The sequence below is a fragment of the Microcebus murinus genome, chromosome 16, assembly GCF_040939455.1.
Source record: "Microcebus murinus isolate Inina chromosome 16, M.murinus_Inina_mat1.0, whole genome shotgun sequence".
NCBI classification, from domain to species: domain Eukaryota; kingdom Metazoa; phylum Chordata; class Mammalia; order Primates; family Cheirogaleidae; genus Microcebus; species Microcebus murinus.
Window position 1 is genome coordinate 28369723 of NC_134119.1, and position 14130 is coordinate 28383852.

The window sequence follows — 14130 nt, forward strand, 5'->3', positions numbered from 1 at the left end:
ACCCCAGCAGCCTCCTTTCTGGTCTCATCTCCCCCTGGCTGCAGCCTCAGTTTCCCTCCTGACACCCTCCCCTGCACACACCAGGACTGATTCCTCATGGGATCCTTTGCCTATGCTGTTCCCTCTGCCTAGAACACCCTCCACTTCTCCACCTGGACAACTCCTGCTGATCATCCAGGTCCCAGTTCACTGTCACCCCCTCTAGGAGACCTCCCAGGTCTGATCCACCTCTCTGTCCCCAGCACCTCCCAGCCCAGAACCTGGCACTGAGCAGGCAGGCATACTCATCGGCCCGTTCCCTCTCTCCTTGCTCACCTGCAGCTGACTTCTGTGTTGTCCCATTGCAGCCCCCATGAGGGCGGCCGAGCAGGTGTTCCAGGACTGTGCAGAGATCCAGCGCTTCGGGGCCAACACTAGTGGCGTCTACACCATCCACATGGGCAACATGACGGAGCCCAGGAAGGTCAGGAGGCTCCCTGGGGACGAGACTCAGTGGGTGCTGAGCCAAGGGCTTCCCAGACAGACGCCCTGCTAGCATCAGGCCTTGTCCAACAGCTGCGATACTAGAGGGGTGGGGGTGGCCCTGCCCCTGAAGCCCCCGCCCCGTCAGCGATCAGATCATAGGGTTAAGCAGAAGTTCCCAAAGTTAGAAGTGAATCTTTCACCAGCACCTTCCCCACAGGTGTTTTTGACTGGACTAGCAGGAGATAGTTCTGTGCTGCTTAAGGTGATGCTAGCTGCTATTACAAATAAACCCTGAAATTCCCGGAGCTTAGCACAAAGAAGTGTCTTTCTAGTTTACATACAGTCCAGTTGAAGGCAGGAGGTGGGGCTTTGCTCCACGTGGGAAATTAGAAACCTCGGCTGATGGTGGTGCCCCCATCTTCAATGAGTGGCTTCCAAGGTGGCCATTAAGGTCCAGTCAGCAGATGGAGAAGAGTCAGAGGGAAGCATGGATGTCAGGAGGGAGGGTTTGGGGCCAGGCCCAGAAGGGGAATAGTGTAACAGCTATGCAGGGCCCCATTGCATAATTCCCTTTTCACTTGCCTTTCAGCCCTGACTATAGCAGGGTGAATGGCTCAGATTGTCTCTGATTGTCTTGAACTTCTCACACACCTGCTAAACCCTCCTTTTGACAAAAAGAGCTCTTTAGCAAAGAGCCTCGACCTCTGTGCTAGCGACAATGTCTAGCTAGGATTTTATAATATTTTGTTTTCATTATATTTGTTTTTACAATTGCCTGCACAAAGGCAAGTGTTACTAGTTTCCATTTATTATCCTGATCAGATTTCCTTTTAAAATACATTTAATCTAAGTATTTATGTCAAAAATAAAGGACACCATTTTTCAAAGTCAATATGCAATATGAAACTAAGTAAATTCAGCTGTGACAGAATTCAGGAAGGTGTAAATGGCTGAAATTTGGGAGCATGGATAGAGAGGGAGGAGCAGGTCTGGAAGGCAAGAGATCTGGGCTCACACCTAAGCTTCACTTTTGACTCATTTGCTGTAGGCAAGTTCTTCACCTCTCTGAGCCTCAGTTTACTTTCTTGCACCCGCTGCTACACCCATTACAGATGCCACTGTCTTCTCCTCCTTAGCAGGCCTTTTTCATCTCAGAGCCTCTACTCTGCTGCTCTCTCCACTGGAAGTGCCATTCCCACTGTCTCTACCTGGCAGGCACGTCATCATTCAATGCACTGTTCCAATACCACCTCTTCCAGGAAGGCTTCCAGGGTTGCCCAGTGACTCCTTCTTGGGGCTCCTCCTTGTAGCTACCCAAATGTTCATAATTAATATTTTCCCGGCCCTATCATACCCTCTCCCAGACCAAGTGAGCCCTGAGGGTTGATTTATCTCTGATTTGTTGATGATTCATTTAATACAGGGCCAGACACCATGTTTTTGTCTGCTGAAGTTTGAACATGTACTGAACTGGCTACAAAAATATGTGAACAAAGGTTAGGCTGAAAGATTAGTTGCCATAGATACAAGCTCTTTGAGGGAAAGAACTCTTATCCATAGTGGAATCCCTAGTGCTTTGAACAGAGCCTGGCACATAGTAGGTGCTCAGAAAACATTTGTCCACTGAATGACAGTAGTAATAGCATTTCCTGAGTCCACACCGTGCACTAAGCACTTTACACCTATTGATATTTAATTCTTACAATGCTGGATGTGGTAGCTTAAGCCTGTGATCCTAGCTAGGGAAGAGGCTGAGGGATGAGGATTGCTTGAGCCCAGGAGTTCAAGGCTGCAATGATCTATAATCATGCCACTGCACTCCAGCCTGGGCAATAGAGCAAGACCCCATCTCTAAAAAAGAAAGAGAAAAAAAGATTACAAATAAAGAAAGGAAGGAAGGGAAGGAGGGAGGGAGGGAAGGAAAGAGGGAGGGAGGAAGGAAGGAAAGAATTTTAAAAGATTATTGTTATAGCAACCCTGCAATAATAAGTGAAAGGCCTCCATTTACCTAGTATGTCCCAGGCCCTGTTCTAAACACTTTACAGGGTTCATCTCATTTAATTTCTCACAACAACCCCACTTTGCAGATAAAAAACTGAAGCACAAAGAGGGGAAGGTATGAACCCCCATTTTGCAAATGAGATGAAGGCTCTGAGAGAGGATCACTTGCCTATCACTTTAGAAAAATGATGACAATGGATGGGGAATTTGAACTGGATCTTTCTGATTCCCTTGACCCCCGGCCTCACCTATTGCTCTGGGGGTGTCTGTCGGCCAAGTCACATTTGGGCCAACCCAGACCAGGCTTCTGGCTGTGTCCAAGAGCTTCCAGCTGCTTCCCTCCCATTCCCTCCAGGTGTTCTGCGACATGGAGGCCAATGGAGGCGGGTGGACCCTAATCCAGCGCCGTGAGAACGGCAGCGTGAATTTCCAGCGGAACTGGAAGGATTACAGACAGGTAACTGCTGCCCTGGGGAGGGGCCGTTCAGCCCTGAAACCTGGGGTGGGGGCCGGGATTTGGGAAGGGGACTGGTTGGCCCTCACCCCTTCCCAGCAAAGAATCGGCTCACTTAACACCTACCACCCTCAAATAGATTTGCCCAGTGAGCATTTACTTTCTGGACCCTATTGCCTGAATTTGACATTCCTTTTGAAAGTTCTGACATATGTCCTAAGAATGAAAATTTAACTTCATTTTTGTTTTAAATTTTGGAAAAGATAAAACATATACATTGCTAAAAAAAAAAAATTCTAAAGAATACAAAGGATGAGACAGAAGAAAACTCTCCCACCCACTCCTGACTGCATTGCTTAAATGAATTTCCTGGTCTTTCCACATCTGCAAGAGAGATTCTTTAATATGAAATTGTGGGCTCAAAGACCACGTGCATTTCATAAGATGAGAAATAGAGCCTGGTTGTCTTCCAACTTTTTAAATTAAATTTTGAATAAAGGGTTTTTTTGGTAAGCTGACTTAAAAGCTTTTAAAGTTTTCAAAACAAAAGAAATAGAAAAAGATAGCCACATGGTAATACAGCAGTATTATTATTTGTGTCTGCTGGCTGTTCATTTGATAAATACTTAAAAATAAATACCAAATTGTGAGTGTTCTTGAACCATTCGGGCTTTAAACAGTTGTTAAAATGGCAGAGAGGACTGGAGTGTTCAGATGCATAAATACACTAAAGAGTGCTGAATATTACCCATCAGGCTAAGCAGTGGCTCATCGTGACAAAAATGGGGAGCGGGGCTTAGGCATGTCCCTGTCCTTGGTGCTGAATTATTGGTCGGGCCAAGGGCGTTGTGACCAGACACTCCCTGGACGGTTTACATTTCTAGTTGCCGAAATTTTGTGATGGCTGCTGTCACTCAACAAAGTTTGCTCCACCATGTATGTTGCTGCTGAAAATATTTTATTTGATTTTTATTAAGGTTTACTATGCATGCAACTAAGTGCACAAATCTCAGTGTAAGTGTAAGGCTCAGTGAATTTTTACATATGTATTCACCCATTGACCACAGTTCAGAGCTAGATGCACAATACTTCCAGCACTCCAGAAGCCCCTTTGTGCCCCTCCCAGTCAATTTTGCCCCCCCACCCCCCACAGGTACTCACTATTCTATCACCACAGTTTAGTTTTGCCTGTTCTTGAACTTCAGAGAAATGTGATTTCAGTTATTTTGAACAGGCTTTTACATTTGCAAATATCTTAGTCTTTCTCCTCTAGGAGGTGGGAGCTCCCACCCCAGGCCTGCCTGCCCTGTGCTTATGAACTTGACCATTAGGCACAGCAGTTTTGGAGAAGTGGCCCGGGAGCCTGGCCCAGCCCAGCTCCTCAGCCAGGGGTGCAGCCCCCCTCCTCGGCATGGAGCCCACCCCAGCCTTCCCCTCCCTGTAGGGCTTCGGCGACCCAGCCGGGGAGCACTGGCTGGGCAACGAGGTGGTGCACCAGCTCACCAGCGGGGCAGCCTACTCTCTGCGCGTGGAGCTGCAGGACTGGGAAGGCCACGAGGCCTACGCCCAGTATGAGCGTTTCCAGCTGGGCAGCGAGGGGCAGCTGTACAGGTGGGCTCGGGCCCCAGGCTGGTGGATGGGCTGGGGACCCTGGGCTAGTGGCTACAGAGTCTGCACCAAGGGTCAGTCCCTGGGCGTCTCCTGTTCTTACCATCTGTCCTCCATTTGGGCACACGTCATGGGGTCTGGAGGCGGCTGGTTAGCACTCAGCACGTCCCGTCTGCTGGGTGGGGTGGAAAGAATGTTGCTGGCGCCACCATCCCGGGAGCAGGAAGGGGCATTCCAAGGTCAGTCACCCCGAGTCAGCTATTTTATGATACCTAGAAGGAGGGAGGTGACTTGCCCAGCCTGTCCTATGGCCTGAGACTGGGTGGAAAGGTCCCTGAGCTGGAAGTCCAGAGACCTGGGCTCATTCTGGCTCCACTCCTGCTTGCAAATGTGGCCAAGTCAAGGTCTGGCTTCTTTGTGCCTCTGTGTCTTCAACAGCAGGATGGGCTTGAATATGAGGGTATTGTAAAATCATCAAGGTTTCCCACTCCTTCCTCAGCCTCGTTCTTGGTGTGTTTAGGAAAATCAATGAGCACTTATTGAGCACCTACTACATCCCGGGCACATTACTCCATTTAATCCTCCCCACGACACTTTTAGGGATGCATTACTGAACCTACTTTAGCAATATGGAAACTGAGGCACTGAGCTTAAGTACCCTGTCCAAATTTACAAGTGCAGCACAGCCTGGATTGGAACTCAGGTCTCCCTGCCACCAAAACTCATGGTGTCTCCACAACTTGATGTTGCTTCTCTGAGAAACTCGAGGATCTTGACGATAAGCCTGGGTGTTGGCTACCTCTGAACCAGGACAGAACTGAATCTATAGACTCACACTCACAGGGATGGAAAGGTCCTCACACGTCACCTGGTTCTTCAGAGGTTGCCAGAATCCCCTCCACAGCTGCAGTCTTTCATTTGGATGCTGGAATACCTCCTCTGATGGGGAGATCATTTCCTCCCAAGGAATCTCAGAATGTGATTCTCTGAATCCCTGTCCAAATTCCTGAATCTTCCTGCCCTTCCCCTGCACTTTACACCTAATTCCACTTCTGGGAACTTAGTGATGTGCTGCCACCTCTCTTCTTATTAAATGCCCCTGCTTATTAAATCCCTCCTTAGGGCACCCAGCCCCAGTCTGATACTGTTCCTCTTTAAAGTGCCAGGTCCAGAGCAGAATGGAACATTCCCTGGGTCTGGGCTGGGCAGGGCTGAGCTGGATGCCCCCTGCTCCTCACAACTGACCAGCGAGGAGCCACAATACCCTGCCGACTGCTACTTAAGCCCCTGGCCACAAAAGAAGGCTTACGTCCTGACTCCATCCCTATCTCCCCGAGTGACCCTGAGTAAGTCCCTCCACCTTCCCATCTGTAAAATGGGTGCCCTAGGTGTAACTACCGCATTCAGAGTGTTATGGGGCTTGAATGAGACACCACACATAAAGCATTAACACAGTGCATGGCATTTAGTAAACACTTAGCAAATGATGGCACGGTCGCCTTCCCGAGGCAACCCTTAAACACCTGCCGGGCCTGCTCTGTGTGAGCTGGAGCCAGGCCTGTCTTGTTCACTGCTGCTCCCATCCCCAGTGACGGGTGCACGATGACTGCTTAAGAGGAAGCTGAGTCTTCCCTATACACGTGGCAATGAAGTCTCGCCTCCCTGATCTAATTCTTGGGCGGCAACTTCTGTGGTCCTAAGTCCAGGATCTGCCATTTTTCTCAGGGATGAAATATCAGGGGAAGCATCTTTTTGCACTAAAGAATCCAGGCCCTAGTGTACAGCCGTGCCACTCTGAACACGTCTGATCTCATTAGATCTCAGAAGCTAAGCAAGGTCGGGCCTGGTTAGTACTTGGATGGGAGAATCCAGGCCCTGCAGCCTGACTGCCTGGATACCGACCCCAGTTTCACCACTTACTGGCTCCGTGACCTTAGGCAAGTTACTTAACCACTCTGTGCCTCAGTTTCCCCATCTGTAAAATATAGTATCTATGTCATAAAGGGATAATCTGTGGTTAGGCACCTAGCATATGGTAAGTGTTAAATAAAAGTTGGAGATATACGAACAGTATATTCAAAGACAAAAATATAACATTTCTCCATCTACATCTTTATCTCTAGGGTTTATGTCCTTCTATACAAACATACGCACGTGTGTTAGATTTGGAACCTCTTGCCATGCTCTCATGTGTGACTTTGACGCAATCTCTCTGGCTCCCTGTCTGAGCCGTGGAGAGATCCCTGCCCACAGCTCCAGACGGCTTTGCCCACGTTTGCTTGGCCTTCTGCAGAGCCCTAAATAATATCAGTGTATTGCACACTTGCCCTGTGCCAGGCATGTGCCAGCACTGGTCATTTTGGAAAGGACCAGAGTGGGCTCTACCCCTCAAAGTCATTCGCAGTCCAGTGTGTGTGTGTGTTTCTGGGGGTGGGCATGTCCACAGGCAACCCCACACCCCCAGGGAGACAGGAGCTGCCTACAAGGAAAGCACAGGGACCATAGAGATGCTTGTGCAATCAGAGAAGACTCCCTGGAGGAGGTGATGCCTGTAATGAACAGGTATTCTTCAGACAAACAAAGGATAGGAAGGGCACGCCAGGCAATGGGGACGTTCTGAAAAAAGGTGGAGAGAGAATTAACATCCAGCGAGGCCACACATACCCCCGATAGGAGCGAGACTCTTTCAAGGCTGCTAGGATCCTAAGGAAGAATGCTCTTTTGGGAAAAGTCCAGGAGGCTGTGATTGGAGATTCCCAGCCTCTGGGGCCTGGAGGCTGCCAGAGGAGGGCTGGGGGAGAGGGACAGAGAAGACATTGGCCCCTGTGCCCCCACCCTACAGGGTCAATTGGCTGGTAAGGTCGGGGGGATCTCCACAAGGAAGCCCAGGAGTGGGGTGCGTGTGCGCTCAGTAGCTGGGGAGCGGGTGCAGGGGTGGGGTGGGAGGGGCACCTTGTTCGTCAGATGCACGCGTGGGGACCGTCTGGAGCCCGGTTGGGGTACATGCTTAAGTGGCCACTGCGCGAGGAGAATGAGGGCAGGCACAGACAAGGCCCAGGCACGTGCCTTCCACGGGCACCCGCACACCCAGGCCCGGCTGTAAGTACAAGACGCATGCAGAGAAGCCCAGGCACACGGGCACACAAGCGCTGTGGAGGGCCTCGCCATGCATGAGCCTGCAGGGGAAGTGGCCTCGGGGGAGTGGGGGCAGGCAACAGAACACACATGCACACACACGCGCACACACACACACACACACACACATGAATAGCTACACCAACAAGCAGACACCAAGACATGCCCGGGCACGTGCAGACATGCCTCCCAGAAGCTCTCGCAGATAAACACACACAAAGCCAAGATACGGAGACAGATTCCAGAGCACACGCTCGGACTCAAAACCAACCCACACACACACACACACACACACACACACACGCAGGCACAAAGAATAGTAGCCAAATGCTCACAGCTGCAGACACAGAAACTCACACACAGATCCACGAACATGGGGAAAACACACCCTGTGTGTCTTACTTGGGGACCCCAAGACACTCGTGTATTTGCGTGTGTTTAGGCCTGAGCCATGCACATGCTGAAAGCCCATCTGCAGTGGGAGTTCCTGGCCTGTGACTTGGGGTCCTCCAGTGTCACAGATCCCCATCCTGCCCCCCAGGGGAAGGGAAGAGAGGCAGAGGCTGAGTTGATGACTTGGGGACAGCAGAGGGACTGGTGTTGCTGGAGTGACCCGTGAGACCAGTCGCCTTTGTCCAGCCTGATTCCACTGAGCCCCAGGTTGAATGTGACCCCAAACCTCAGCCTGAGCCCTGAACCGTGGCCATGAGCTGACATCACTGAGCCCTCGATGGCCACAAGGAGAAGCCAGGACTGTATGGGGGCTGGGCGGACCTGCCTGTCCCCCCGAAGGGAGCACCAGGCCAGCCCGGCCTCTGCGCAGTGGGGTTTGCAACGCCAGTCCTGTGAGCCCACAGGCTCGTGGGCAAGGGCACGGTGAGGGCGTCATGGCTGGTCACTGCCATCTGGCCCCCAGGGACGGTGCCCCTGCCTTACCACAGACAGAGGCCATGGGTGAGAGGTGTGGGGACTGGGCCAGCCACACGCTCAGTCCCCACACTCCCTCTGGACCCCACGGGGGGCATCTCCCAGCCAGGCTGTGCCCTGGGGGACCCAGAGCTTCCTCGAGCTGCCCCAGCTGCATCTGCCATCTCGTGCCCCCACCCGGCAGGACCTTCATCAGTGCTCCCAGCCCGGCTCCCTGCCACGGCCACCAGCAGCGAGCACCCCACTCCCGCTCCAGCCAGGCTCAGCTGCGGGCCAGGCGCTGAGTACCAGCAAGCACTCGCCCTGCGAGGCGCTTCTCTGCACACTTCCCATGCTCACGCCATCGAATCACAGCGACAGACGAGGCCGGCACGGTTACTGTCACTGTTGTTATTAGTGTCGTCGGAACAGATGAGGAACATGAGACTCAGGGAGGAGGGGCAGTCTCCCCCAGGTCACGCAGCTGTCAAGTGGCAGAGCCAAGGTTGAATCCAGGCGTTCTGACCCCAGACCTCATGGTCTTTATCACCAGGCAGGCGTGGATGTGCCCACCAGGGCCACAGAGCCCAGCAAAGAAATGCAAACGTCCTCCAGCTGGTTGCAGATGCCAATGTCGCAGAGCCAGGCTGCCCCGGGGCATACATCCATGGGGCTGTGTAGTCAGGGAAGGCTTCCTGGAAGAGGTGGTGAGGAGGTATGATGGGGCTCTGTCATCATTTGCTGGGCAGCAGAGCACACACAGACCCCAAGTCAGGCCATTCTGGGCTGGCATCTGGCTCTGACCTCTTTTGTTCTGAGACCATGGGCAGGTTTCTTTGGCTCTTGGGACCTCCCTTTCCTCTTGTGTAAAAATGGGAATAACGGGGTGTTGTGAGGATTAAACAGGAATGACTTAACCTGTGCAAAGCACTTTGAACAATGCCCGGCACATAGTAGGTGCTCAAAAAAAATGTTAGCCACGTCCTCATTATTATCACCATGGTGATCGTGCTCACTTCTCTGCAAGACGAGGTCGGTGAGAGGAGGGAGGCCTGGCACACAGTGGGGGCTTTGTCCTGGGAGGCAGCAGGCAGGGAGGGCAAGCCAGTAGGGGAAAGGGCGCAGCACCCACCCAGGCTGGGGCTGCCCCTCCAGGGACAGCCAAAGGGGAAACCCAGCCTGGGACACAGCCCCTGGGGAGGCCTTTCCTCAACACAGCTCCAACCTGACTCTGGGCTCCTCTCCCGTCACCACTTCCCGGTGGCCTCCAGGCTTTCTCTGAGTGGGTACAGCGGCTCGGCAGGGCGCCAGAGCAGCCTGGTCCTGCAGGGCACCAACTTCAGCACCCGTGACGCGGACAACGACAACTGCCTCTGCAAGTGCGCCCAGATGCTATCTGGAGGTGGGTGCAGGGTAGGGTGAGAAATGGCACCCCGTTCCCTCCCTGGGTCCTTGGCACCCAGGTGCTGTCAGGAAGTGGGTGCAGGGCAATGCTCCGTCCATGCCTTCTCCCGCTAGGTCGCTGAGGTCCCGCCGGGTCTCCCTAAAGCTGGCACCACCAGTTTGCCTCTGAGACCAGGCTAGAGGAACACTGAGGGTGGGCCACGGGCGGGGCCCAGGGTCCCATCGGTCCCTACCCCTGGCGAGAGAATGCCCCACCCCCAGGCCAGGCAAGACGGGGATCAGGAAGACGGGCCAACAGAGGTCAGAGAGTGGGACATGGGGATACGTGAGAGCCAGAGACAGAGCAGGAAGAACAGAGACAGGACGAGAGACCTCCTGAGACAGAGACAGGGGCAGATGGAAGCAGAGGGAGACGCCAAGGCTGGCAGAGAGCTGCGTGGGGACAGGGGAGCTCCCAGGGAGCGCAGGAGAGAGGAGTGCAGCCGGGCAGAGGCCGGGGATGGACACGGCATGACAGAGGGACCCAGAGACAGGACAGCAGAGACCCAAGGCGGAGAGAGGCAGAGGCTGGCAGGGAGACAGGAGCAGTCAGGAAGGGGCACACACAGACAGACACGGCCCAGAGACGCCAGAGAGGAAGGGCTGAACCTGGTGTGTGGGACTCAGAGAGAGTGACGACACCGGGAACGTGGGCCGGGGCGGGAGGGTGGAGGGAAGGCGAAGGAGGACAGCAGCTCACAGAGGGGCCGAGGAGAAGCCGGGAAGGAGCCCCTCGCTGTCCCAAGGCCCCAAAGGCAGGGGTCTGTTGTCCACCCACCCCCACCCCACCCCCACCCATGCCCACTCTCCAGCCAGCTGGCTTCCCGGAGGAGGCAGCAGCCCCGGTTAGCCCCAGCAGCCCCCCTTTGTTCTCTTTGGGGTGCAGGGGCTGCCCTCACCCCACTGGCCAGGCCCCCACTCCCCACAGCCCCTCTCCTCCCTCTTCCGCCAGGGTGGTGGTTCGACGCCTGCGGCCTCTCGAACCTCAACGGCATCTACTACCCGGCCCGGCACCACGTGCGCAAGCTCAACGGCATCCGCTGGCACTACTTCCAGGGCCCCAGCTACTCGCTGCGTGCCACTCGCATGATGCTGCGGCCCGTGGGCGTCTGACGGGCAGGCGGCCTGGAGGCCGGACCACCCAGGAGGAGCCTGGCCCTGGCATCCCGTGGGCAGCTGCACCCAAACACAGGACGCAGTGCCAGGGGCTCGTCCTCGACGCCCTGGGCCTCCTGAGCCACCGTCCTTGCCCCAGAAGTCCAAAGAGTCACCTGCCTCCCTGTTCCGCTCAGTCTGTGAAATGGCGGGGCTTCGGGGACCCGTGCCTCTGCAGTACCCCTCACCCTCTTCCCGCAGGCCCTCCCTGCCCGCCTGAGACGCGCAATACCCTGAATGAGCCGAGAACAGGCCAGGCTTGGCTCCTCAAAGGAGTACGTGGCTAGGGCTGGGATGGCGGGCAGGTGGGAAGGTATTTGCAGGCAGGAAGCCGCCCGGGTGGAGGCTCAGATTCTGTCCCTGGGCTGGGTGAGAAGGCCGTCTCCCACTGGAAGCTCCTGTTCAAGCTTTCCTAGACCTGAGACGTCCTGGAGCTCTCTTTTCAAGGCTGAAGGGTCTGCATCCACCCCCAGTGGGTGGTTTAATCACGATTTCCCCTCCACACTCAACCATGCCTAGACTCCGACGCCTGGGGCTCAGGGGCTTCAGGAGACCCAAAAGGCCCCAGCCCGTCCTAAAGTGTCCTTCACCCCCAGCCTGTCCTAAAGTGTCCTTCACCCCCAGCATGTCCTAAAGTGTGTTCCACAGGGAATAACTAGGGCTCCTCTCTGTAAGTACCTGTGATCAAGTGAGAGAAGGAAACAGCAGGTTAAATCATAGTGAATAGATATTCTTACCTGCAGTACTTGTCAGGGCCTTTAATGTGGTCCCGTGCCTTGTGACTGCACACAAAGGGACTAGTGTGGGCAGCTTTCTTCAGATTTACTTATTTGAAATCGGCCCTGTTTGTTCCAGGGCATCTCTCCAGGCTGTAGATGCCCTTGGAAAAAGCTGGTCCTCGCCCGTCATGAGGAGCCCCAGGGCCCCATCCTCCACCCCAGCTGTACTCAACCTTTTTGGCTACAAGGGCCACACTGACGATCTCAGCCTCTAAAAACAACTGGAAGGAAGCTTTGGGTTGAAATAGACACATATCATCCCTAAAGAAAGGTCTAGAACTAAGTCCCTGTGTGCTAATGTCCTCCAAGGCTCCTTCTGGCCCCATTAGGCCGGATCTCTGCCCGTGTGGCTGCCCCCAGGACTCCCTGCAACCCAGGCTCACCCAGGCTCAGGTGCAGGGATTGCTGGCAGGACAGCAGGCGCCGGGTCCAGATCCCTCCAGAACCCGGAGCCCCTTCCTCCCCACCTCCCCAACAGCGATGCCTTTGCCTGAGTTTGGGGGACCAAGAGTCCCTCATTTGCTTCCTTCAGGGGCTGGAGTCGGGAAGGGTCCACAGCCCCTCTGCCACCCATGCCGTCACTGTGTCACTCTCCCAGCCCCTCGTCATTGCCCAGGGCCCAGCCAGGCCCCACCTGCGCTAGCCCAGGGTGCACCTCTGCCTCCAGAAGCTTTTCTCCGGGATGAGGCTGGGCCGGCGGGAACGGGACACCTTCATCCCACGCGGCTCTGCCCCGGCCCCTGCGTCCCACTCGCAGCCGCCCCCGAGTCAACCCAGCACAGACGGACTCTGATCTTCAAACAGCATTTCCCCCGAAAGCCCCAGGGCATGTGGTTGCTAAAGGGGCATTTCAGGCAGGACGGGGAAAGTGTTTAGGGGCAGGCTGCTGCCCAGAAAGCCCAATGCCTTACGCAGCATCTGCCTGGTAGACCTTTATTTAGCATCTGCTGTGTGCAGCATGGACCGTGGGCAGTCTTCGGGCGAGTGGCTCAGCCTCTCAAGGCCACAGTTGTCTTGTCTGTAAAATGGAGACGGGAAGACTCCCTCCTCCCTGGGCTGTGGCGAGGGAGAAACGGACCGTGTTTATCAACGTTGTAACAGAGCCCGGCGTGAAGCAGGTGCCTAATAAATGTTAGTGCTCAAAGAGGTGAATGGGGTGAGGAAGGCGTCCCCCCACTGCGTCTCATCCCCCCTCCTGGCCCCGATGAGGGGAAGGCACTGGATTTTTGTATCCACAGCATTCACTTTTGCACTGCAGAGCTTACGGGCGGCCGTGTGCTGGAGAGGGGGTGGGGGCCACGCTGGGAGCCCCAGGGTAGGACCCCCCTGGGTGGGGTGAAGGCCAAATCTCTGTCTGCACTCCCGTGTTCTAGAAGGCCAGGAAGCTGATTTAGGTTACACTCGGACGCCTGTTCTGAAATATTCATCCTTCCTTCTCACCTTCCTGCCTCCTCCATGCCAGGACTCTCTGGCACAAGGGAGAGAAATTCGATCCTAAGGCATAAATTGACTCATGCAACTGGGAAGTCTGGGGGTAGATGCAGGCGAGGGTAGATCCAGGGGCTCAAATGATGTCGCTCCACCGTCTGCCGCATTGACTTCGTTCTCAGCCAGGGAGGGTCTCTTCTGACAAGCCGGCTCCAGCAGCCCCGGCTCATGTCCTCCCGGCTCGGCATCCCTGACAGGGAGCTCCCCTGTCCCAGTGGTTCCAGCAAAGGAATGCCTTTCTCCAGCCAGGGTTGGTCCTGGTCTATCCTGCACATATCACTGCGATTCTGATTGGCCAGGCCTGGGTCACACGATCATGCCTGGAACCAGGGGTGGGGTCAGCCCACTCAAGTCATGAGGCTGGGCAGGGAAGAACAGGTGTTCCCTTTCCCTCCTTCCCTGTCTCTGACTCCCACCTCTCTTCTCTCCATCTCTGTCCCCTCTCAGCCTCTCTGTCCCCAACATCTGGCCCCAGACTTTAGCTCATCCCCAGGTGACCTTGGAGTATCAGGGACAAAGCTGTGTCCTGCCCAGGGATATTAGACCCTGGTCACAGCCTCTCTCTGCCCCTGGATCAGAGCCTCAGCCTTCTCTGAGCCTCAGTTTCCCTTTGGTGCAGTAAGGACAGAGCACCTGCCAACCTCTAACGCTCCTTCTGACAGTGATGCTGTCTCCCTTCACCAAAGACTCACGATG

General features: G+C 54.7%; 2 protein-coding genes across 2 annotated transcripts in view; one reads left to right on the forward strand and one right to left on the reverse strand.

The window, feature by feature from the left end:
• ANGPT4 (angiopoietin 4) overlaps nt 1-13091 on the forward strand; it is a 42767-nt gene extending 29676 nt beyond the window's left edge. The window contains exons 5-9 of the mRNA XM_012755170.2: nt 348-463; nt 2822-2923; nt 4365-4531; nt 9841-9971; nt 10965-13091. Of these exons, the coding sequence (XP_012610624.2) occupies nt 348-463; nt 2822-2923; nt 4365-4531; nt 9841-9971; nt 10965-11125 (677 nt within the window). The 3' untranslated portion in view covers nt 11126-13091. The remainder of the gene's footprint in view (nt 1-347; nt 464-2821; nt 2924-4364; nt 4532-9840; nt 9972-10964) is intronic.
• Nucleotides 1-14130, reverse strand: part of FAM110A (family with sequence similarity 110 member A) — a 59784-nt gene that overhangs the window by 11253 nt on the left and 34401 nt on the right. The window lies entirely within an intron of this gene.